Here is a 26,459-nt window from a genome sequence, read left to right as displayed (position 1 = left end):
TGTACAACGTGAATCGTTCTTCCTTTGAGTCAGCTTGGCTCCCACACAAAAGTTCATTGGGAAGAATCAGTCTGACCTATAGTAGGTAATTTTCAAACATGTATAATTTGGGTGTTTTACTAGCTTCTGAAATATTTTTGAGTCTACTAGCTGATACTAAAGGTTTGACAAACTACTTGAAGTTTAAGAATTGGCACACCCTTGAGATTTCTGTAGCCATTGTGGTTAGATTTACTTTATTAGTAGTAGTAGTCCTGTTTTAGTAAAGAAGATTTATGACTGTTCACTGAATGGCCTAGCTGTTAATGAAGTCTGCCTGCTTGAAGGCTAATCTGTTCCTCTCTGTCCTCCTGTTGTTTAAAGTGACCGAAGAGAAACTGTCTTGAGCAACTATATTGCAATTAACTCTATTTAATGAAATCCCAAGCTATGCATGCATGTAGCTGTTTTAACCTAAGGGAAAACTCAGTTACTACTTTGGTCTAGCCAATGTTTTGAAAATGAAGGAACAACTATTCAAATGCAGTAACCTGTTGGTTAGGAGGTCTATGAATTAGAAATTAAATACATGCAATAATTTTATAGAAATCAATGTGTTTTTAACCTTGTAATTGGCAATGATCTCACAAGTGTTCTTTAATTAGATCTTATATGATATTTCAGCATGTAAATTGTCAGTAGCCATCTTGACGTTTGTCATGTTTTGTTATTTTTGTTTTGTTGGGTCTCTTGGAAATTTAACTGTAGCTTCATTTTGGCTTGTAATGTGCCCCATCAACTAGTGGCACAAAGACAAATGCCATTGTTACGATCCTTGATGAGCTCCCCAACCAGGACACCCAACTTTGGATCCTTTATAGCAGTCTGGTGCAGTTCTGTTGCCCCATCTCAAAAAAGATATATTTGAATTGGAAAAGGTACAGAGAAGGGCAACAAAAATGATTAAGGGTATGAAACAGCTTCCATATGAAGAGAGATTTCAAAGACTGCGACTTTTCAGCTTGGAATAGAGATGAGTAAGGGAAGGTAAGATAGAGATCTATAAAATCATGAATGGTGTGGAGAAAGTGAATAAGGACCAATTATGTGAAGGAGTAAATAACACAAACATTAATAGGCAGCAAGTTTGAAACAAAAGGAAGTACTTTTTCACACAACACACAGTCAATCTGTGAAACTCGTAGCCAGGGGATGTTGTGAAGGTCAAAACAATAATGGGGTTCAAAAAAAGAATTAGATACGTTCATGGATGATAGGTTCATCAGTGGCTATTACCTAAGATAGTCAAGGATGCAACCTCATGGTCTGGTTGTCCCTAGCCTTCTGTTCATTCCCTCTGGGACACCTGGCATTGGCCACTGTTGGAAGACAGAATACTGGACTAGACGGACCGTTGATCGGACCCAGTATGGCCATTCTTATTTTTTTATGTCCCACATGCTCTTGGCCTTTTGAGGCTGGGTAGAGTTGTGACACACTGCCTCTAGAGGCCCAGAGCCATACACTCATACGCCAGGTGTGGATCCCGTGCCTGACACCCCTCTTGGCAGTGGGGACCCCATCGTCCAATTGCTTAGGCCCAGAAACTAGCACCAGACTCCCAAATAGTTGCATGCGTCTATAGATCCACTGAAGCTGTGAACCCTCTGGCTTCCTATTTCCCTCTTCAGGGACTATGTGACAGTGAAAGCAAGTAATACAGACTCTGCAAAGGGATTTCTAAGCACACACACTTTACATTGAGATAGCACAAGAGATATTCAGATCTACAAAAAAACAACAAACCCAGCATGCAAATCCCTGCCTCAGTTTCTCTACCACTCGAAGAGCCCTTTACAATTTGGTCAGTGTCTTTTCAGGGAATCCAGAATTCCTCCTCACCTCATCCTGCTCAGCCTTGACTGCTTCTGGTCCTGGTCTGTTCCCTGTCCCCCTTTCCCCCTCTAAAGTAACTGCAGTCCTGTTTGTCAGGTAACTTTCCTCCGTGACTTCAAGTCCCTTATCAGGGACTGTGGTTACCAGCTCACCTAGTTGAACTGATTCCTTTGGCTGCAGCTAACTCATTGTCTCAAGGTGCTTGCATGTGAATAGGAAACAACCCTTGATTGCGCTGTATTGTTAGACCTCTGCGAACACTTCTTGGAATTCCAGTCCAAGATGGAGGTAAAAAACAGTTTTACAATCAAAATGGCATTCACAAAAGCAAAATGGAGGTTGTAGTTTCATACAGACATACATGAATCCATAACAGCCATCCATCTGTTTTTGTAAGTTATTCAATAATTAACACAGAAAGAGTAGAGGCAAGGATAAAAAAAATTACTACAGATGCTCCCCCTTTTCCGCCCCTGGGCAAAACCCAACAACAAATCACTTATGAAGTGCAGACCATACATGAGAACTGATATATATATATATACTGAAACATGTTCTTTCAGATAAAATATTGGGATTCATGGATGTATATTTAAGTTTATGTATTAATATGTGTTTTATAGATAGTATAGTCACTAGGTCCAAAAATTTCTGTACAAAGAACACTGAACAAAAAAAAAAGTATAATTTTCATTATAAGGTTAAAATATTTCAAGATCTGAGAAACAATTAATTGTAATTTACACAAATTCTGTTAGGAATCATTTTTTTCCTACTAGTATTTCTCTGCTTTTTTTGTTCCAAGGCTCAAAACACTAGTTTATGTTTCATTCTTTCACCTTGATTTGTAACTGTGATATCTTTTAGCACCAATGGGAGAAAACAAGAATTAAAAGCAGCTAATCAAACATACATCTTTGTTACATAACACATATTTTCTTCTTTTTACAGAAAGAATGCAACACTGACAAGAAACAGGTTAAAGAATATTTATGAACAGCATCCTTTCAGAAGCCTCGATTCAGGACAGCATTTAAGCATGTGCTTAAGTACCACTGACTTTAAGCACATGTTTAAAGTTAAGTACATACTTAAGTGTGGTCCTGAGGAGAGCTACTTTCCTGAATTGGGGGCCAAACCAATATGGAAAATAATTTAATTACACATCTTTCTAAAATCCTCCCCTTGGTTGTACTCATGCAAGCCCTTGGATGAGATTGCATGGATCTAACTAAGAAGAATTTGGGGCACTGGGTCTGCATAATCAGTCTGATATTTTAGAATTTCAAAATGCCTGATAGTTTTAATACTGAAGTCATGTCATTTTCATTTAGTCCTTATGCAGACAATCTGGAAAACTCGCCTTAATGGGATGATTAACAAAATTTCAGTATCTGGCATACAATATTTCTGATGCATAAATTGTATTATCACCTACAAGCCATTTTCTGTTCTTTCCCCTTTAGCTCATCCGTGGTACATGTGCCTGGTGTGAACGATATCCAGTCCTCTTCTTCAACAGGCCAAAATTTGACACAGATCTCTCGTCAGTTAAATCAGAGTCAGGTTGCCTGGACGGGGAGTCGTCCACCATTTCCAGGACAGGTGTGTGTTTGATTAAGGGGTTTTTAAGTGCACTCTAGTGAAGCAGATTTTACAAAAAGAACAAATCAAACTCCCTGGTTAAAATTTGGTAAAATGTACCTTTTATAAAAACAACAAGGAGTCCGGTGGCATCTTAAAGACTAACAGTCTTTCTATCTGTTAGTCTTTAAGGTGCCACCAGACTCCTTGTTGTTTTTGTGGATACAGACTAACACGGCTATCTCCTGATACTTTTATATTGCTTAAAAAAAGGGGGGGGGGGGGTAATAAATCAGAAACGGAGGAACTGATTTCATCTGGTAAAAATAGAAAAGGTCAAGGTTGGATGCTCCTTTGCATAATTCTGAAGGAAAAATAGGGTTGTTTGGTCAAATATTTTTGTGTGTATGTATACATACATGACCCCCACAGAAATCCCACTTTAATCCTCATTCCTGTATAGATCTGTGTTTTAAGTGAAATCAACAGGACTATGCACAGTTAAGTTTGGGCATTAAGTTTCTGCTGAACAGAGGCCTAAATGGGTATGTCTACATTGCAACTGGGAGCAAGCCTCCCAGCCCGGGTAGACAGACTCTCGCTATCTTTGCTCAGGCTAGCACACTAAAAATAGTAGTGTGGACGTTGCAACTCAGACGAAGACTCGGGCTAGCCACCTGAGCTCAGACCCAGGGGCCAGGTGGGCTTGAGAGCCCAACCTGCCACCCGAACCACAGTCCACACTGCTATTTGAGTCTGTTTACCCAGGCTGGGAGGCTCCCAGTTAAAATACAGGCATACTAATGTGCCCAACTCTGCCATACAAAGCCTGTAGTACATACTGTATTCAGATCACTTATCATTCTCAGTACTACACAGAAGCCCATGTGTTAAGGACTGAGTAGCAACCCAATCATTAAATGCTCTTGTTTTAAACTGTTTAAATAAGACTATTATTAATACTACTTTAATAATAATTGTTTACATTCAATTTTCTTATATAGTCTATAAAGGCACTTTAAGGTATTCATTCAATCATTTTACCAGCAGCTTAATTATTTTTATATTCGTTTCCTAGTTTCTCACACAGGCTGACCAGTCCTCAGTTTACATCAATTACTTTGCCATATCTATTCCATATCCTAAAGAAATCAAATTGAAATAATATTTTGACATATTTTCATTTGTACACTGGATAGAAGGGGCATTAATGATTACTGATCAAAAATGTGACATCTCCCCTTAACCTAAACCATCAAAGACAAGTCTGATTTAGGTTAAGGGGAGATGGTCAAGTCTGCATCACCAGAGTACAAATTTAGGGAACTCAGGAAAAAATCAATAAAATCTTCCAGGAGACTGCTGTCATTGTCATTGTGGGAACCTTCAAAGCTAAGTTACTTCTTAGCTAGGAACTAAACTGAAGACTTGTATTTTCATCATGTTGTTTGCCTGTTGGGATCTATTTTCCCCCCTCATTCCCCAAGAGAATAGCTGCACTTCAGTGCATTGATTGCCTATAAGATGCACATCATTAAATGTATCTAGAGATGTTACTGCTTTTAATTTCAAAGAGCAGAACTTGTTAAATACCAGTCTTCTGTAGAGCTGTTGGGCTGGTTGATAGGGGAAAAGGGAATGCGTTGTTGGTAAGTGGGTTTTATTACTGGCGCTATCTGCTAATGTATTTTGTTACTTTGAGCGAGACACTTACCCGCTTCTTGTCTCATTTTACCCATCTCACAGGGGTGTTGTACTATTTAATTATTTGTAACCTACTTTGAGATCCTTTGACGTCATTATAGAAGTGTAAAGTGTTATTGTTCTTGATTTAACTGAACCACCCCTTTTAAGCAAAGTTTGGTTATTTTTCCCCTGCGCTAGTAGTGCTGGGCACCCCCACCAAGTCTCTCGTGCAATTGCTGACTGCTTGCCTAAGGCAAGCTAGAACATATTCATTGTGCTTCTGGTATCCATTGGGCAAACTGGTTTGCATACGCTAAAATCAGGTGAGAAAACCCAGCGGGCGTTTCAACCTGTGTGGAGATCAGAACATTCCCTTTGAAGCCTCTTGTGCCAGCTCTCCCAATTATCGAAAATCCTGATTATCCTAAGGTCCGAGGTATATCCTACCAGGCATTCAGATAACTGGGGTAGTATAAAAACAGGGCATCTGGCAAATAAAGATTCATTTTTTGTACGTCTTTAATCTTTGCTCCTAGTCTCTATGCCCTAATAGCAGTGGGGGAAAAACAGCTTACAGCAGGTAACGAACAATAGTGATTTGATTCTCTTTCTGAATGCATGGAGGATATTAATCATCAGGAGAGCTATTTATATTTTCAGTTATCTGTTGCTTTCATTAAACTTAAATAGCTGTACGTCCACTTTGATGGAAATTGAATATGGCTGAGACAGGGATAATATGCCTAATCTCATTTGCAGTGTTTATTTAGCAGTTGATTTTACACTGTTAAAACGGGTCTATCATGCTGCTCTGCTGTAATGCCAGCAATGAAAATAACTTCTTCTTTTTCTCGCCCCCACCTCAGCAAATCCCATCACAATCTGGCAAGACGCAATCATCACCCTTTGGAATTGGAACCAGTCATACCTATCCAGCTGATCCATCATCGTACAGCCCTCTCTCTAGCCCAGCCACTTCTTCCCCAAGTGGAAATGCCTACTCTAGCCTAGCAAACAGAGGTGCAGGGTTTGGTAGGTTTCAGATTCTGTATCTCACAAGTGAACATGGAAGTGAAATGCTAACTGTATTTTAAATCTTCGGACCTGCTCCTCTATTCTGAATGTGTGCCAAGGTTGAGATTGTCTCTGCCCTTGTGTGGGTGTGTAGGGATTGCCAGGAAGGCAAAAGAGAGGAAGCAAAGCTTCTTACTACTTTGCGCAATGGATTGAGTTCAGGGACCCCTCCCTCCACGCTGCACTCCCTTCCTGAGGTAAAATCCCTCCCAAACTTCCTTTTGGGTGGCTCAGCTCCACTCTACTCTAATTCAGAACAGTCCCAAAATGGCACAATCCAGAACAGGGACTTTTTTTAAACCCACCTGAATGTGTGAAATTGTGTCCTGTCACTGCCGTGTCACTGCTCCTGTCCCAGGATACTTAATCATTGCTTATTCTGTGCAGATAACCTCTGTCACCCTCACTCTCAGTCACACGCAGACAATTACCTTTGCTATTCCTACTGTGAGGTTAAACAATTCCCTTTTTAAACAGCTGGGTGTGTTTCAGTGTGTTTCTGAGCAGAACACTTCACATTCACTAGGACTAATGTTAATGTGAATTTTCTCAGCAACTGTCTAAAGTAGAACATGGCAATAGTCCATTTCTTGTTTTTATTGTCGCAGGAGATAGTAATCAATAAAAGGTCAAATCCTAATGTCTTTCCTCATTACTTCTATTTACCCAGGCAACACTCCACTGACTTCAAGCTTTCAAATTAAATCAGTAGATTTCTTTCCCCTCTGAGTAAGACATGGGTAAGAATTGAGTTAGACACATTAGGATTTGGCCCTATGGGATATGTTCAGGAGCTAAGATATGACCATAGCTTTGGAATGTGTATTAGGCTACGTCTTCACTACCCGCCGATCCGGCGGGTAGCAATCGGTTTATCGGGGATCGACTTACCGCGTCTCGTGAGGACGCGGTAAAATCGATCCCTGATCGCTCTGCCGTCGACTCCGGAAATCCACCTCGACAAGAGACGGCAGCGGAGTCGGCGGCAGCGCGGCAGCGGTCGGCTTTCCCCCGTCCTCACCACCGGGTAAGCCGACCTAAAATACGCAACTTCAGCTACGGTATTCACGTAGCTGAAGTTGCGTATCTTAGGTCGGAACACCGCTGTAGTGTAGACCTAGCCTTAGAGAAAAGGTATAGCAAGGGCACCTCGAATTCCGCCTGGACAGGATTATATCATCATCAGACAGACATTGATTCATTTAAAAAAAAAAAAAAAAATTCTGTGATTGAAGAAGATTAGAATTTAGTCCAAGAATATGAAATAGTGTAGAATGTGTGGTAAGGACTTGTATGCTTTCTTTATTGCAGCCTTCCCTATTTCAATAACAACAATTTCGTGGTGTTGTTTTAATTACTAATTAAGAACATAGAACTGGAAGCAGTCTCCTCGGTCATCAAGTCTAGCCCCCTACCCTCACGGGCAACTGCATTAGATAACCCGTTCATAAACTGATCAAGCTCCGTATTAAAACCAGTTAGGTTTCTTGCCTCCACCCACCTATTGGGAGATGGTTCCAGAATCTCACTACTCTGATGGTTAGTAACCTTCTAATTTCTACCGAAATTCACTTATGGCCAGTGTAGATCTCTTTATTCTTGTGCCAACATTGTTGTTTAGCTGAGATAGCTCTTGTCTCTGCTTGGCGCTTGTTCCAGTGTATTTATAGAGAGCAATTGTATCTCCTCTCAGCCTTCGTTGTGCTAGGCTAAACAAGCCCAGCTCCTTTAGTCTCCTATCATGAGAGAGACTCCAATCCCCTGATCATCCTACTGGCCCTTCTCTGTACCTGTTGCAGTTTGATTATTTTTTATTATAATGGAATGATCCTGTACATGGAGAATTAGAAGCACTTTATTGTACATTTGGTCATCTATCAAAGCTATGTTTACATACAGTCAGTGGAGTTGCATGACACAGATGGAAGACAGAATTGTTGTGTTTATATTTAAAAACAAATAAAAAAGAATGAGTAAAGATATTAATGCAAATCCTTTCTCAGATCTCACTACATTGTTGTGCGATATGCTACCTGTTATAGAATGCCTGGAAGGCTCTATGTCTGTAATTTTAAGATGGTAATGTATGCTGGTAATCAGGCCTCACATGTGTTTTATACTTTGTAAAAAATTAAATCTGAAAAAATCCAAGTGCACATTGTACATCCTGCTTCAGGAGCATGAGTAGCATTAGCAGTGTCTTTGAAAGGGCCAGCACCTGTACACCTTTACAGCATGAAAAACGTTAGTGTTTTAGAACTGCTCAACAGCACAGCAAAATCAACTTCTTGATATTTTTGGGGAGCTATCCAGCAATGTTATTGTTCATTGATTTATGCTCTTTCCTTCACAAGGTTCACGGGTTCAGCCCCGATGTTATAGACGTAGTTATTGGTAGCTGGAAGCCCTCACTTGAGCCTCATCGTGATCATACTTGGAGTGTGTGAAACTCCACAGCTGCTTACATTACTGCATGGATCATTAAGTAGAATGGTTAAGGATAATTGTGCTATTCACAGTGTCTTCAGTAAGTGTTCAGGTTATGCCTTTAGTACAGGCTGTTCCTGAGGGAGCGCTTGAACAGAAAAAAAAATCAGTACGTGAAATAAGAGCAAAAAAAATGAAATACGAACACTTCCCTATTCCCTTCTACCTATGCATGCACACACACCTTCTAAAACAATGGCCTCAATAGTAATCTGCCTACAAGACTGTATGTAGTCAGCTGTGGAAATGAGAGAGAATATAAAATTTGGATGGATGCTGAGGCTTAAGTTAAGGAATTCTGCAGCCAGCAAATGTAACAGCAACATTCCTAAATCCAGCATGACATGCTGGTTGTTCAGGACAGTCAGTGTGTGGTAGTGTGAGGTAGGCTGCCAGGAACAAAAGGTGAAGAAAGAGCACTCAGCTATCCTTGGCCAAGGTCATATAAAGTTTTATATAACACTAAGCAAAAGATTTAAAATCACATGGTGATCATAGTCAGTACCTTGTTTACATTAGGAGCTGATCCAAAACCTACTGAAGTCAGTGAAGGGGTCTTTCCACTGACTTCCGTGGGCTTTGGATCAAGCCCTTAATGCAGTGAGTTTAAAGAAAGTTCCACCCTGTTTCCTCAGCACCGTGTTCTGACTGTTCGAGAAACAAAATAAACATAATGGCTCATATTGCACTGAACTTAACATTGTCTACCCCTGGCAGATATGCCAGGAAGCAGGAGTAGCCATTTTCCCCTTACCACAGGTCTGAATGTTAAAACACTAATTTTTCTTTTTGCTCTTAATGCTAGATTATTCACTTTTTGCTTTTCACTCAACATTGTGAATGAAATTAGACCAGTTTCATTTCAAGCCCTTTTCACTCTTTAGGCCTCAGGCACTAGCATTATGCTGCCTGGCCTGGACTCAGCAGCAATGCAGCGGGATGTGTACACCAAAATGGCTAACTTCCCGTTGAGTTTATTCCATTGGGCTTTGTATGTTTGTTTATAAGACCTGCACTGGAGACCCAAACTACTTGGTAATGACCGTTCATCTGGTGGGAAGTATTTCCTGATCTCCATCAGTTTGAATTCTATTAATAAATACAGTTATTACTGAAAGGAGCAGCCTGAACTTTCTGCTGGAAGAGGGATAACTCAGTGGTTTGAGCATTGGCCGGCTAAACCCAGGGTTAAGAGTTCAATCCTTGAGAGGGCCACTTAGGAATCTGGGGCAAAATCAGTACTTGGTCCTACTAGTGAAGGCAGGGGGGCTGGACTCAATGACCTTTCAGGGTCCCTTCCAGTTCTATGAGATAGGTATATCTCCATATATTATTATTAACCTCTGTCTTGCTGAGCAAAAAGCTCATTTGCCTCACTGAGTACATTTTGGCATATCGTACTGAGCAAAACTGATGCAGCTTTCTTTTAAGGGGTAACTTAAATGAACTTTGTTGTGACCAATAGTGTGACTGCAGGATTTCTGAGTCAGCTGAATTGTTTGTAACAGTAATGTCAGCAGGGGAGTAGTAATTCTCCAGCCCAGATGTGACAGAAGCATGTCATTGCAGTTCATCAGTCTTCTGGAAAACTGCTTACCGTTTATACCAGAGTTGGTAGCTGGTAGTAGAGAGAGACTGGAGTCAAAGTGGAGGCATTTGTGATCTTCTACGTTATGGAGCAATGACTAACTGTGGAGTCAGGCACTTTGGCTACTCCCATGTGCCATTCTTTCCATTTTTCTGTGTGGAAATTTTGGTTTCTGGTTGTCAGGAGTCTAACCCAACGGGGCATGCAGAACCGCGTGCCTCTGCAGTAGTGGCTAGGAAGTTGGCCAGTGGTTCTGACCAGCAGTAACCTGATCTACCGGTGACCCCCAAATTTTGGATTTGTGTGTCTGAAGGCAAAAAGGCAAAAACAGAAGCAAAAAAAGGAAATGTTTTGGAAAAAAATTGTTTTAAGGTGTGCTAGAAACATTTTTAACTCACAGAACAAGACACGCAACACCCACTACTGAAAATAAACACCTGTGTTACTTCCTGTTAAAGGTGTAAAATGTAATCAAATAATTTCTAACTTTCAGTGGTTGGAACTAGCGAGGGGAGCATGAGAGAGGTGCCCTGGCATTGGGTGTAACAGGAGTGGCCTGAGGGCCCTTTAGAAAAATCCATGCTCATGAGCCCAGTCTGAGAAGAGACACCGACAGGTGGTCTGCAGAACCCACGCCCATGTCCCAGACAATACTGGAATAGAGGCCAGTCCATCCTAAAGAGAGTGGGGTCTGGAAAAAGAAATAGGAGGGGAGGGAAAGATGTGAGGACCACGGGGAAAAGAACTAGGTAGTCAATATAGGGGAGGGAGAGAGGGAGAGTCGGGAACAACATGAGCCAAGGAGGAAAAAGGGAGAGATGGGAGTCGGGGTAATAGAAGAGAATATTGAGTCAAAAAATGGAGGAAGCCAGGAATTGGGTAGGAAAAGTGAGAGAGCACTGGGGAGAGGAAGGGATAATAAAATAAAAGGAAGAGAAATACACAGGAATGAGATACGGTGTAAAGAGGACAGTGGGCAACAGAAGGAGAGAAAAAGAAAAGTCTAGAGGAAAGGAAGGGAAAGGAGAGAGCCAGACATGAGACACAGTTGTAGGGGTAAAATTGTTTTATTCATTGATTCTGTTCTCTGCATTGAAAAAAAAATATTTATGTATTTTTTGTACTTCCCTATAGGGGAAAAAAGCTAAGGGGAGGTGGGGTGTTTGGTGTGTGTGAGGAGGGTATCTGGGCTCACCATGGCTCAGGGCCTAAGTGAGGGGAGCAGGAGTACTGAGAATCACTGAACCGGAGGTGAGCTATGTTTTGTATGGCAAATGAACAGCGCAATTCTGCAGTTCTGAGACTAGAGCCGCATGAATTAAATAGCCGATTTACACCTATAATAATGGAGGACAAAGTAGCTCACCAACCAGCATTCTAAACACATGACTTTTACACTTAAATAAGACGGCACCTTTTTATCTTACTATTTAAATAGTCATGAAACAACAGATTTTTGTAAATGGGGTGCTGACATGCTGCCTTTGAATTATATAATCCATCAGATGACAGTGTTCCTTCTGGTTCAGCTCTTGATCCAAGAGTTTATTAAAGAGGAAGTACATTAAAATGCCTATCTTGTCATTCTGTTTTTAAGTGAAATGGCTGGTACTGTCTCGCACTATTAAAGAGAGAGGCAGGACTGGGGAAAACCCTGGCATGGCCAGATTAGGTTTCATTACACTCTTCATTATTTCACTTTGTGCTTTACTATTAGTAAGCATGTTGTCCTGGTTGTGTTGGTGCAGCCACGGTAATTCACCTTGCTCTCTTTGGTCATTATCTTGCTCCCTTGAGATCAGTGTTAAAACTCCCCTTGACTTCACTCCCACCGGAACTGGTCCTTGCTGAGTATCTGTGCTATAAAATTTACTTCTGAACATCAAAGTTCTCAAAAAACCTTCATGTGCCTTTTAAAGGAACTGTCTATGTAAATCTGAATCTTTCAGCTGAGAGTGGCCAAAGCAGTGGACAATTCCAAGGGAGACCTTCGGAGGTCTGGTCCCAGTGGCAAAGCCAGCATCATAATCAGCAAAGCAGTGACCAGCATTCTCACCAGCAGCCCAGTCAGACTGAAGTCTTCCAAGTGAGTAGAGTCAAAGGTTCATTGTGTCTACAGTTGTCACAAGAAAGTGAAGGTCTTCTTACCCGAACAACAACCTTAGCCAAACTGAGCCAGTGTAGAAACAGTGTGCATGACAAGCACCAACCTTCAGTTTGAGATGTGCTACCCTGGGGTTTATAGTGATGTTCGCTGGGATTAGGATAGTCTTTGCTAGAACTCAAAGCACTTTTTCTGCCAGAGCACAGGAACTTCTGGGCTTTGAAATGTTTTCTCCTTCTTCCTGCTTCCTCAGCACAAGGGCTATGCATTTTAGGGAGAAACCAGTAGGTAAACAGTCCTGGCTAGAAGTCCCTCCCCATACCCTGGTCCCGATCTATAAATCCAGCCAGTTAAACTTCGGTCTAATTCCGCTTGAGAAGTCAGAGGAGAGTAGGCTGTTTCTTCAGAGAAGATACTGACTAAAGATTTTTTAAATGCTCCAACTATTGAGAAACCATGTGAGTTGCAAATAACCATCTTCAGTTACATTTTACAGTTATATTTTGCAGTATTAATTACTGTTATAACTATTCATGGTAGATGAGCATGGTACTTTACAAGCAAATAAGCTGATATGGTCTTTTATCCCTTTATAATCTGTTTATGATTTAAATTCGATCAAGAACCAAACCAACAAAAGAGGAGGGTGGATAGTTGTATGCAAGGGAAAAGGGAAAGACATGTACACAAAAAGGGCCAGATTCATTGCAAGGCCTTCACCAATCTCTGGCACAGGGCCTCAACAGCAGAAGTTCCCCAAAGGAGATGGAGATTTCAGCAGCATAAGGCAGCTTCAGCTTCCCCTTCTCTGGGTGGCAGTGGGGGATGAAAGAGCCCCACAAGTGGCAAGTGCAGCATTAGAAATATGCAGCATTGGCCAGGAACACAGGGCTGGCCAAGGCAGCTGGGAAATGTGCTTCAGTCCATCCCATCATCTATTTCCACTCTAAGGGATCCAGCGAGTCCACAGTTAGATTTAAAGCTTGCCCTCTCCTGGGGTAAATCCTCATTACGGTGCTCTTAGATGAGGGTAGTTCATCCTCTTGAGGGCAGATGCTTTGAGCCAATTTGTTATCATGTTTCTTGTTTGCTATTTAGATGTTGTATTATTATGGTCCCTTTCTTGCTGCAAAGTCAAGTTCTGCCAGAGCTTGTTATTGTGAGAGCTGAAAGGACAGCATGATCGTTTTCCCAACAGGGGATACCTCTTTCCCAGGCTTTGTCCCAGACTGGGAAAAGGAGATTCAGTACTCCCTATGCCTCCTGCAGGGACCACATGTGACTCAGGAGATTTGGGAGCAGTTACCATGAACTCCTCTTATACCAGAGAAATGCTATCGACTTCCACTCCCTTTTCTGAAATACAAGGAGGCTCATTGACCTGGAGGAAAGACCTCCAGCATTCTTCAGCGGAGGTGCAGTCAGAATAAATGTAACCCCTGCTTACAGAATGCTGTTCAGGAGGAAGTGGATCCTCCACAAATGTGTGTTGGTACCAGCTACATAACAACAGAACTCTAATGGCGAGACTCCCTCCAATGCGCCCAGCATAGCATGTCAGAAAAGGTGCATGATCCAAATGGGGCTCAGTCATATTAAGAGACACACAAATCACATGATGATTAATGGCCACTGCTTGCTCATCACTTCCTTGGCTGTCTAGGTTGTGTGAAGGGTGGAAAGATGATGAGCCTGTGGAGGGCTGAACACCTCCTTAGCAGTGTTGAGCTTCTGCAACTTCCATTGACTTCAGTGAGGGATGAGGGTGCTCTGCCCTTCTCAGAAGGGTCTCAGAACGCTAGTGAGTCTTTCTGTTCCACAGCACGCATTCCCATCCTCTGCATAAAGGCCTTTAGTTGATTTTCCTTCATGCCACACTGAAGAATAACTGAGACATGTAGACAGAACCCACAAACACATGTTAAACCCCTTCATGTCTTGGTTTCATCAAGGGATCCATACTACCCATGCTGGGGAAGCGTCACCAGGAAAGGCAAAGCAGCACATGCCTTTGTGTGTACTCTCTGTTTTGGTTTGAAATGTCTAACTTGTTGCTGTCAACAGCCACCAGGAAGCAACTGCTACTCCAAATGGCATCCTTGCAGTAGGTGCTATGATTGTCTCTCAGTTGCTGATCCAGTATCTTAGCATATTATCACAAACGACCCGCTGTAACAAATGGTGTATGTTTAGATCGTGAAGAATGTGCAGTATGGGGGACAGTCAGACCTGTGCAGAGGCCAGCACAAAGCCTACACACTGCTTAAGTTCTGCTTCCGCCCTTGAAAGAGGACATAAGTGAGACTTAAACAGTGCAGAGGGCTCAGGCTAGCCGTCTGCATGGGGTGAATTTCACTTTGTTTTTCCAGTCTTTGGCCTTTTCTGGTCTTAAGCTAAAAAGATGAACAAAAAATGTTTGTCTCTCGATAGCATATAAAGTGACACTTCACTTTGATTTTCCTTATACAGGACATGCTGCCTATGCCGGGCGATCCAACACAGGGCACTGGAAATTACAACATTGAAGATTTTGCTGATTTGGGCATGTTTCCACCATTTTCTGAGTAATTTACAACGCAGACAAACTCTGTGAAATGAAGTTCAACAAAACCATTTCGGTGTGGTTTTGGCTCTGCTTTTCCTGTATTGCATTACCGTAGAATCTACTAACAAGAAGTCATGTTTCTCATATTTTGGATAGTGATATAGGAGTTTGCTCTCTCTCCCTTCTGGTGTGTGAGTGCTGATGAAGAAGTTACACCACTTGGTGGTGGTCATTGACAGATCCATTTTGTATTTTCTTGTCATCTACCTCAGAGATGAAAAACTTTGCTTGATTGTGAAAAATCTCTGAGTCCTAAATATTTGAATGTGAAAAATTCCTAATGCTCCCTTTGAATGGTAAATTTAAAATAGATAATGAAGTAACAAAGACTAACAGAGAAAAGGTAAGGTAACGTCCTGTTACAGGGTCTATTGTTCAGATTCAATGCCTTGCTTTGATCTTAAATCTCTGAAAACAGACTCAGTATTCTGATTTCTTTGATTCTTGAGATTTTTAGGTCAGTGTGAATGTGAGATTATACAGCATAATATAGTTCTCTCTGACCAGAAGATTCAGCACCTTTTTTCCCCTCTCTTAACCCAGTTAAACTTGAATATGTGTACATTTTAGTACTGTATGTATATCTTGTGCTGTATGATGTGATTTCCTGTATTGGTAGGGTTTGTTTTTTTTATACATATAAAATGGGTCCGTTTCAGAGTATACCGAAAGGGGTGACAATGTATTGCAGAACTTAGATATTGCAGGATTCTGCATCACTTTACTTATAAATAACACTAATTGGTTAATTCTGGTCATTCTGATTTATGTCATATAGTTACTTATGCAAGCTGTTATTCTTTTTTTCACTGAATTTATTAAGTGAGACCTATATTTCTATAATTTTCTCACTACCTGGTTTTATTTTATTTTTTGCCTTCTATTATTGCATCCCCCAAAAAATCCTTTTATAAAATTACTGTACAACATATCAAGAATACTGTTTCAGCACCAGCAGCATTTCCTGTCTGTGAACCCCCTTTATCTCTTGTGCAACATTACATTTTAACAGTTAAAAGAGGTGCCCTGTTACAACAGAGGCATCTAGGCTCATTTACTGAGAGCAGTGAGCTAGTTTGTTTCATGTGCCAAACAATGTGGTTAAAACTAATTTGTAATAGGAACCAACCAGTCAAGCCATTGTCTGCCAAAAACACTGTGGAGTTAACTTGAATTTTCACTTGCATGCTAAACTGCTGAGCATCCATCTACTTCTGTTAAACCCACTGTATGAGGGTTTCAATTCACTGGGCATTTTGGAGACTCAGGCCATCCAGAAGGGTGCATGCTTTTCCATGGCTCTGAGTCTTGCTGCCTGGCATATCCATCAGAAACTTCTAGAATTTCTGTTCCTTTATTTATTTTATCACATCAGTTGAGTTACAGAGATCTGATCTAAAATGAAGATTTAGGGCCAAATAGTCCCTGCTTGTGGGGGAAAAAAATCACCCCTGGACAAGAAACTCAAAATTCCCACTTGCTGAACTTCTTTGAAATTCTTTGTAGGTTGCAGCCCAGCCCCCTTGAAAAAGGGGAAGAGGGTCCAGCTGCCTAAACCTGTGGATGCCCTGGGATCCATGCAAATCTCTGGACACCTAAAAGAAGCAAGGGCCACCCACCTAGAGGCCTGGTGTCTCCACACATTGCCAGCCGACATGCTGCCATTGCCTGGCTACTTGAAGCTACCTCTGAATTCAGAGGTGTCTTCCAGCAGGGATGACTATTGGCATACACTGTGTCAGCATGGTCTTAGGTGCGTAATCACTGGGGGTTCCTTGGGTGGATGATGCCATGGAGAGCAGCCATCTCCCTAACTCATGGCCTGCTCTGGCCACATGGGTCTCATTCAGAGAGACTTCCACAGGCTGTCAGACCAAAGCTAGCGGGCCACAGAGACGCTGCTCCCAACCCTAATCATGTGACTGGGGCTTTTCTCACCCTACTCTGCTTTCTGGCATGTCACATAGTGGGGTAAGTGGTCTTCAATGTTCAGTGAGAGTTTTGCCTGCCGTTTGCCTCTTCGCTTCATTCTCCAGGACCAGTCCCCAGCCCTGTGTGCCACTGGAGGGATGGTTTGTGTATGTGTCTTTTTTGCTTGTGTTTTTTAATGAAAACTGAATCTAGTTCAAAGCTAGATAAAGAACTGCAGAGGCCCCAGATCTCTGGACTGTACTTGTCTCAGCAGAGTCATCCTGTTTTAAAAATGGGCACCTCTTCTCCTGCCCCAGGGGATGAGGGGAATACTCAGCTAGCTGAGGAAACCATGCACTTAAACTATATTTATTTTAATACCTGGATATTGATTCTCTTGAAGCTGCCCCTGCTGCCCTTCACTCCCATCTCACACACACTGCATGGACAAAGAACTGATCAGTGAGTTAGACTAGAAAAGCTCTGCTCCCTGTAGTGAGCATATCCATTGAATTCACTGACCCCCCCATAAAAGATACCTGTATTCTACACATGGCTGTGTGGGTGAAGTGAGACATCTGTGCAATAGGGAATGATAGTAAAAGGAGAAGTAGATGATCCTGATTCTGTGACAGATCTAACAATGGGGGAAGAAGGGAGTGGCCCAGCAATTTATAGCTCTTTATATAATGCACTGGACATGATACAGTCAGTATTTTTTAAAATTTTTAAATGAAGATTTCTGTCAAGTGAAAAATGGATTGGAAAATGGGGTTCCTATGTTGCAGTCTACCTGACAGGTTGCTCTGCGTGTATGTATACTTTACTTGTTGTTCCTGAATTCAATCTAAAATAATGTGTTTATGAAAACTGTTTTTTCCAGCCCAGAAAAGTTTCTCTACATATCACTGTCTTTTTATACTATTGATGTGTAGAAGTAGGCTTATCAGTCAGTATTTGGTAGTACAGTTCGAAGTTCTTTGTTAAAAGATATTCAAGCATGTCTATTTTTTTAAAATACAGTATTACTAGTTTAAAGCCAGTGTGCCCAAGGCATCAGTGCTAGGTCTGTTTCTTGTCTTCTTCCTCCCCATCCCACTCCATCCTTGTGGCCACGAAAGGGAATTACTGTAGTATTAAAGGCCAGTCTAGAAGAGTGTAAGGCTTTCACCCACTTCACTTTGGGCCACAGTATGCCCCTGTTTGTATTCTGCTATCCTGGGCCAACGCTTTCTCCCTGTTTCTCCATTCTCCCTAGCTCCCCTCCAGCTGATCCCACCCACAGTATCTTGACATTGCTTTCCCTGTGTTGGAAGGGAAGATGTGGGTGATCTTTTCTGAGGGTGCTGTTACTTTCACGCCAGCAAGAAGGGAGTTCTTAAGGAGCATTATGACTGGCAACCTTATTCCTGAGACCAAGTGAATAGGCAAGTCTAGCATTCACTAGTGCTCCTAGGGCTCCTCTACAGTACGTGCTGCCTCCATGCCACTGGCTGGCTCTTCTGAAATATCTTTCTCATTCTAATTCTTGTGGCAGCAAAGGCTGTTTTAACATAAGTGAAGCTATATTCTTTGTTGTGTGTCTTGATGGTAATAAAACAACTTACATGTATAATGACTGAAGTTGCTAAGTGCATTTTAAAAGTGTCCTTTTTTATTTGTGCAGTTAGCATAACGCCTGTGGTAGGTCAGCTGCCAGCTTCCAGAGTTTGCAGATTTGACATGCAGATTGTTTTCTACCGGCAGACTTATGTTTTCTGATCAGATTTTATTGCAAACACAGTGTTTCTGAAATCAGTGCAAAATATAGAACTGAAGCTTTTTAAATCAAATGTGCAAGAAGCTACAAATGATAATGTAACAAGCTGAGTAAGTTACTTCAGCAAGTAAGCTTATAGACTGGGACCATTTTCGTATGCTGAGGCATTTACTTATTCGTTCATATAATCAAGCCTGTTTCCTGACATTAAGTATTTTACAGGAATGATTGTATTGTGTAACTTGTTAAAGGCACCACTGACAGTGCCTACAATTATACTTTAACCAGATGTGTCCATAACTAGCTTTGTTGCCTTCTTTTTCATGAAGCCCAGTCTGAAACTGTAAATACTTTTTGCAGTACTGCCTTTTTTAACTCCTAATTACTTTTGGCACAGTGTTATATAGTGTTGGATTTACCCAATTGCTATAACATATATTTTTATACATAGGCGTACTCTTTTTCGAGAGTAATACAGCCATTTAATCATTAATGCCTTATCGGTGTCATACTGCTGTTGCTCTTTGGTTGGTTGGTTTGCAAGGTATCCAGTGGGTTAATTTTTAGGTCAGATATTTTCATATTCATAGCAGTGCTCAAATTGGGATATAGGTGATTGTGCGGTAGCCCCAGTTTTCACTGTTGCCAATTGTGGAGAGGAAGGGGAATGTATTCCAAAATGGGGAAAAGAGTGGGGCGTACCATGACATTTATGGGAGCACTCTCCTACTCCAAACTTGAGCACGTTTTCATGGGTTGACAGCTACATGGATATGGACCAGTTTGCTTAGAGTCATGATCTTTTTTTTAAAGATAATAAATGCCAAAAAAAGGCTTCTGTTGTCAAGTTAGGCACTTGGTTACTTATCTGTTTAAACTCTTTATATTGCTGTGAAATTGTGCTGTGGATAAAGTGTATTTTGTACTTCTGAATGTTCTATATTTATGACTAACAGTTACGGAATCAGTTGTGTGTATGTATATCTAATAACTGACTTTTTAAATTTCATTAAAATAAAAATGTCATGAGCTGTTATTAATTCATGTCATTATATAAGTAACTGTGATACACTGCTGGCACAAACAGAAGGTTATGATACATCCGGAGCTTTGATATTCATGCTTACAAATCAGATCTTGGTTTTGTAATGCTCAGTATAGAAACACATTTCCACATTTCATAATCCTAGATCGAGAAGACTTAAGCATGTCTTCCTTACATAAATATTGGCCAAAAACTACATTTTTCAACCTGTTCTAGTTAAGCTGCTGCAACCTTCATAGAGGACTTTCTATTGCAAGGGACCCAGCACCAGTGTGAAATGAATCGAGCCCTTTGTGTCTTATACATACTTCAGTCTCCCATAGTCTATTCTCTTTCTTTATGAACAGGTTGGTTAAGCAAGGCTCAGAGTTTGTTTGTGCACGAGGGAGCTGAGCAGTGGGTTAATATAGTCATGAACCTTTCGAAAATCATTTGATGCTCATTTTTGTCTAAGAGGATGAGATGGCTCAAGAGATTGGTAATGGGGGTTACAGAAACTTATATCTCTCTCTGAGCTGGTCTGCACTGGGGGGGGTCGATGTAAGATACGCAACTTCAGCTACGGGAATAGCGTAGCTGAAGTCGACGTATCTTATTTCAACTTACCTCCCATCCTCATGGTGCGGGATCAACGGCTGCGGCTCCCCCGTTGACTCCGCTACCGCCGCTTGCCCTGGTGGAGTTCCGGAGTCGACGGGAGCGCGTTCGGGGATCGATATATCGCGTCTAGACGAGACGCGATATATCGATCCCCGATAGATCGATCGCTACCCGCCGATCCGGTGGGTAGTCTGGACGTACCCTCTGAGTCACTAGTGCTCTAGCAGTCCAGGTCAGCATTATAATGAGCAAAAGTTGTGACCATCAGATGGCTGTTCAGCGGGCTTTGTGAAATGAGTTTGGTGATCTCAGTACAATCCCCAATGGGCCAGTGTCCAAACATCTCAACCACAACTGTCATTGCCTGGCCCTTTGGTTCACCAGAGAAAACAAGAAGTGTATACAGAATTACCCTCTCACCACTTGGGCGGTCATCCCATGCTAGTGCTGGGGCATGTTGGTGGGTCAGCATAGAGAAGGGGAACTTGCATTGCCACTGCCTGTGTTATACCTGTTCTGAGGAAGAAGTGTCAATAGGGGACCTTTCATGAGTGCGAAATTCACACATCAAAAAATGTTTGCTCAGTGCGATACATCACCTACTGTCATTTCTTAATGGGTTTACATAATTCTTAACAAATAGAAGTGCCTGGAAAGGAAACTTGCAAAAGGTATTTGCAACAATATCCTTGATAGTGGAAGTTCTTTGCTTTTATTCTTGGCTTCCTCGGTCAGCAGGGCTTTTATTTATGCATGTTCAGAATGTTTGCTCAGGAAGTGTTAGTAATGGATTTAGGGTGGAATTTTTGAAAGCATCTAAGAGAATTAGGCACCAACGGGAGTTGGAACCCAAAGCCCCTTAAGTGCTTTTGAACATTCCACTGTTAATCATTTTCGAGCATAGGCGTGATGAATGGAGTACTTGGAATGAACGGGTAAGCAAGCGGAGTCTGGTGTGGTTCAATTTTCCAATAGTACCGCAGTAGCACTGATTTGGTTTTAAATGATATTCATTTGAAGGGGTAATATAATCCACATTCTTGTTGGTTTAATAAGATTAGTTGGTCAGAATACAGTACTACCAAAACTTCCAAACCTGACTCCCAAACTCATATTTAGACACCTAAATACAAGTGGCCTGATTTTCACAGTTCCATCAATATTGGTGTCATGTTTCAGGAAATATTAGTCCGTCGGGTTCCTCATTCTCTTCTCCGAATTGGGTGTAACTGAGACAACGGGTGAATTCCTCCATCCTGTATGCACCAGTAGTCTGAGCACCTTCCTGGTAGGGAATTATGTGGCAGCATCTTTCTACAAGCCTCTGATTCTGTCCTAGGTCAAATAAAATTGAATCATTTGAACTGTATTAATGGATTTTGGATCAAACCCAGAGGTTGATAGGGCATCCTTTCATTAACTCTATGGAAAAATTACTATCTAATTGTGGACTGACACTAAACACTGGTAAAATACAAAATGTGCCAGTTTTTTTAATTGTCAATCAAAGGCCCACACACACACAACACACACACAATGCACAAATGCAGGAGTGCAATAACCATTATTGCTGCAGCAAAATGTAGAGGTCTAAGTATCTGACTGTGTGCACATTGCAGCCACGGTTTGCATGTGCAAATAAAAAAATAAAGCTGCTGTTTAGAACTGTGTCCCAACATACATATCCTGTATAGGAAACCCCCTTGTCCCAAGTTAGCTTTTGCGGGTAGAAGGTGTTTCTATCCTAATGCTTATCACAGATTCCCATTTTCAGCTAAGAATGTAGCTTTTAAATAACTGCAACACCCTCAAAAACCAGATAGGTTTAAATAATTAAGAGAAAAGTTTGGAGAAGTTGAATTTGTTTGGTGCACCCGACCATCCCCCCCAAATTGTGAGCGGTTCACAACATTTTTAACCCCATCAGGGTTGCCCATCCCTGCTTGCTACTGCCCTCTTCTCCTTGCTCATGGTCCAAAACAGTTAGTTCCATGTATGGCCTAACAGGCAGGTAGCTTTTGGACTTCAAAATAAAATCATAGTATAGTATTTTCCACTTAAATCTGGAATTGCTGGCTAGACAGTGAGATGCATTATCTCTAAGGAACAAACCTTTCTAAGGCCTCTGCTACTGCTGTGTTTGTGTGGCCAAGCAAATGGCTGAGACCACTGGCTTGCAAAATAAACTTACAGGACAAAGTCTCCCACCGACATAGGCACAACCCACATTGCCTTCAGAGCATGTATCTGAGGGCAGAAATTGGCTCATCATACTTTCAAACATACTTAGAAAAGGAATTAGTGGAATTTATGCCAAAGTCAGACCTCCTCTCCTCCTTCAAAACTCTCTCACTTCACGTACCTTTCAACTTACCTAGGCCTAAATGTGGGACAGTGTGTGGCAAAGACCCAAATTGAGGGATACAAAAAATTTACAAGGGCAACAGACCTTAAATGTTGTGGGATTCCTTCCTTAGTGTCAAATGGTTGCTCGCTCTGTCTCATCTCAGGCTACATCTACACTACTAGCTAGGGCATTACCCCCTTGGCTAGTAGTGTATACGTAGCCTTAGTGTCGTCGTTCTTTATTTCTGGTGTAAACAGTTCTCAAACCATAGAAGCCAGTGGACACCAAGTTTGTGTGGAACTTGTGGACCATATTAAGTGAAGTTCCTTGAAATGAGGGATGCTTCAGAGGTATCTCACGCCATCCCTTCGCTGTCTGCCTTCCTCCCCAGCTACATGGAGAGAGATTCAGTGAGTGAAGATGTGGAAGGCCCTTTGTGTGTGAGGGCAGGATAATAAGGAGCTTCCCACACTTTGCACACCTGGCTTGAGAGCCAATCACAATTGCAGCCTCTGCACTCATGGACATAAGATCGGCCATACTGGGTCAGACCAAAGGTCCATCTAGCCCGGTATCCTGTCTGCCGACAATGGCCAATGCAAGGTGCCCCAGGGGAATGAACAGAACAGGTAATCATCAAGTGATCCATTCCCTGTCGCTCCTTCCCAGCTTCTAGCAAACAGAGGCTAGGGACACCATCCCTGCCCATCCTGGCTAATAGCCATTGATGGCCCTATCCTCCATGAATGTACAGTATCTAGTTCTTTTTTGAACCCTGTTATAGTCGTGGCCTTCACAACATCCTCTGGCAAGGAGTTCCACAGGTTCACAAGGGCCTGACCCTCTCCATATGTGCTGTGGAGCACACATTGCTGCAAAGGGGGTGGCTAGAAGAAGAGGCCTCCTGCACCAGCTTGCAAAGCAGGGCAGCCACAATCCCTCGCTGAACTCTCCCAGGGGCAGTGTGGCTCTGCCCTGCCCCCAATGCCTTACAACAGGGTTTTTCAAACAGGGGTCGCCGCTTGTGTAGGGAAAGTCCCTGGCGGGCCGGGCTGGTTTGTTTACCTGCCCCGTCCGCAGGTACGGCCGATCACGGCTCCCACTGGCTGCGGATCGCTGCTCCGGGCCAATGGGAGCTGCTGGAAGCAGCACGGGCCAAGGGACTTACTGGCCGCCACTTCCAGCAACTCCCATTGGCCCAGAGCAGCGATCCGCAGCCAGTGAGAGCCACGATCGGCCGGACCTGCGGACTGGGCAGGTAAACAAACCGGCCTGGCCCGCCAGGGGCTTTCCCTACACAAGCGGCGACCCCTGTTTGAGAAACCCTGCTTTACAAGGTCCAACTAATGACAGCCTCTCTCTCGCTGATGCCCAAGCACTGGAGCCATAATGATTGGCCTTTCCAATCAGCTGGGACTTATCCCAGGTGGCTTCCTCTAATAAACAGCACTTGATCATCAAACTCAGCCCCTGAATATTCACACCCAGCCTTAAAAAGAAAAAAGTTTCCCCTTTTACTGAAGGATTTCAGGCCCAAAATGTTCAAGTGAAACAGGGCAGGCTCTTGTTCCAGACAGCCCCAATGCTAGAGGATTAAGGGTCTGCAAAGAAAGTTTCTCATAAAGGATTTATTTTGTTTCACTTTAGTTTATTACATTTTTCAACTTCTAAAAAATGGCCTGAAGGGCGCATTTAAAATGATGAAATGCCTGCAAAAAACTTTATTTACTGAGAATCTAAAAAGAAAGATCAAAATGGTACAATGCCATTAAATTATAATTCTATTGATTACATGAAGGTGCTTAAATTAAAGCGGTACGGAGATAGAATTTGTTCAGCTTCTTAACATATTCTTCATGGCCTTCGTGGTCTGAAGTCAGTGACCTAATTTGGGAGTTAATTAATATTGTTGCTTCAAATTATTTTCGTTCTAAATATTCATCAGATTATGTTAGTTGACCTAAATTTGCAGATCCTGCTGAGGGACTGGGGTTCTGTGCTGACCTACCAAATCTGACCTGGATATATCTTTTGGCTAATGAAATACAGTAGTAAACTTACAGAAGCAAGTATAATGTATAGGAATAAACCTAGAAAAAAAACCTAATTCAATGTAGAGGAGATACTATCAGTTATAGAGTGCCGTAGCTGTGCAGAAGAGCTCTGTGTAAGTTCAAAGCATGTCTCTTTCACCAGTCAGTCTAATGAAAGATATCTCGCCCACCTTGTCTCATCTGTCTATATAGGCATGACACTTTTACAGCAGACTTGCAACATTCTGCATAGCCACTAAGCTCAGGCAAGGAATTCCTTTTGACGGGCATGTAAAATTTCATTCATTTTTTCTTCATCATTGTGATGGTAAAGGGCAGCTGAGCAGATTTTGTGGCTGTGCTGGTAAACTGTCATGATGATTTTGCAAGGCTGCTTTAAAGCCATACATTTTGCTGATTTCTACTGCATTGTCATCATCACTGAGATTACAGTGAGCCACATTAATGTTTAATGTCAGATATTTAAATGGTTAAATCGAGACTCAGCCATCATAAGGCAGATCATTTTTAATAGAGCTGGAAGTAACAGATACCAGATTCTTATTTTGTCTTTCTCTAGCGTCGAATTTTTTTTCTCCTTGCCCATCTTCCCAGACTATGTTACAGAGCCATTCAAGAAGCTGGAGCTAGCTAGCTACAAATCCATTAAAAACTCCTGTTTTCCTGGGTTTCTAAGACTGGGCTAAAGATTCCCTTCAGGCTAAAACTTCCTTGCCATTCAGATCCACAGCCCAGAAGAAAATGTGTCTCTAGAAACAATGTGGTAAAAGGCTTTTCAGGGTTTTCTTGTTGTTTTAAAATAAGTAAACAGGAACCAAAAGCTCCACTTGTGAGGTTTCAGAAAATCTTTGTTCATAGCTAACAAAATCAGCTTATTTCTTCTTGTATACACCTAGAGATGGGGCTGAACCAAAACCCCACAACACACATCATTTGGGCAATGGGGGCAGGGGTGAGGATTTGGAAGCCAGATATTAATTTCACGGCTGGCCTGTGGTCTTAACTCCCACGTGTGTCGAACTGTTGATCAGCACAGCTGAGGAGTGGTGGAGGCAAAACTAAACCACGCTGGGTATGCCTACTCTGCATGCTGAGCCTAATCTGTCTCAGGTTTGAGCCCAAGCCCCCCTTCTGTCCACCCCCAAATTGGTCTGATCTGGGTCAGCAAGCACTCAAGACCTGGGTCCTAGGACCTGCTAGGAGGGTGGGTCAAAGCCAAAGTATTGCTGTGACTCAGGTCCAAGCTCTGTCATTTTTGCAGTGTGGACACAGGTCAAGCTAAGTCAGGAGAGCTGCACAGTTCAGTATGGATGCGTTAGCATGGCTGTGAGACCAGGTCCAGCAATTGTAAGCAGTGCAGTGTGGATGCTCAGGCTTGGAAACATAACCTTGGTCCCATAGACCCGGGTTTATAATACAGTCTCAGATCCTGAGCCAGGTGAGGAGGCTGAGCCATCTCCTGGAGCAAGTGAGAGCAGCTACAGGACTGCTTTAGCATACACTGATTGGAATGGACCCCAAAGGACTGTTCTGATGGGCAAGGAACAGCTGAGCACATCTCATTCCAGCTCCGCCCCCTCTAGTCCCTGTCATGTCCCTTTCCCATGCCCAGGTGCCTCTGACTCTCCTGGTAGTCTGAAGTTGGGGCATGGGTATCATAAGGCTGGCCATGCTGGCTTTATATCATCCAAGTGCTCGCTCACAGCAGGGCAATCCTCTGAAGCAAAGTGACCTTACGGG

General features: G+C 42.3%; 1 protein-coding gene across 2 annotated transcripts in view; it reads left to right on the top strand.

Annotated features, from left to right (window-relative positions):
- ARNT2 (aryl hydrocarbon receptor nuclear translocator 2) overlaps positions 1–19,697 on the top strand; it is a 138,498-nt gene extending 118,801 nt beyond the window's left edge. The window contains exons 16-20 of one of the 2 annotated variants that reach the window (XM_026648325.2): positions 2,827–2,853; positions 3,342–3,480; positions 6,012–6,177; positions 12,244–12,380; positions 14,868–19,697. In XM_026648325.2, the coding sequence (XP_026504110.1) occupies positions 2,827–2,853; positions 3,342–3,480; positions 6,012–6,177; positions 12,244–12,380; positions 14,868–14,966 (568 nt within the window). In that variant the 3' untranslated portion in view covers positions 14,967–19,697. The remainder of the gene's footprint in view (positions 1–2,826; positions 2,854–3,341; positions 3,481–6,011; positions 6,178–12,243; positions 12,381–14,867) is intronic. The other variant, XM_026648327.2, reaches the window with a different exon arrangement.
- Positions 19,698–26,459: the final 6,762 nt, after the last annotated feature.

Source organism: Terrapene carolina, unplaced genomic scaffold (genome assembly GCF_002925995.2).
Source record: "Terrapene carolina triunguis isolate 2854851 unplaced genomic scaffold, T_m_triunguis-2.0 Scaffold67, whole genome shotgun sequence".
Classification (NCBI taxonomy): Eukaryota; Metazoa; Chordata; order Testudines; family Emydidae; genus Terrapene; species Terrapene triunguis.
The sequence above is the reverse complement of the archived record's forward strand: the minus strand, read 5'-3'. Positions and strand labels throughout refer to the sequence as shown.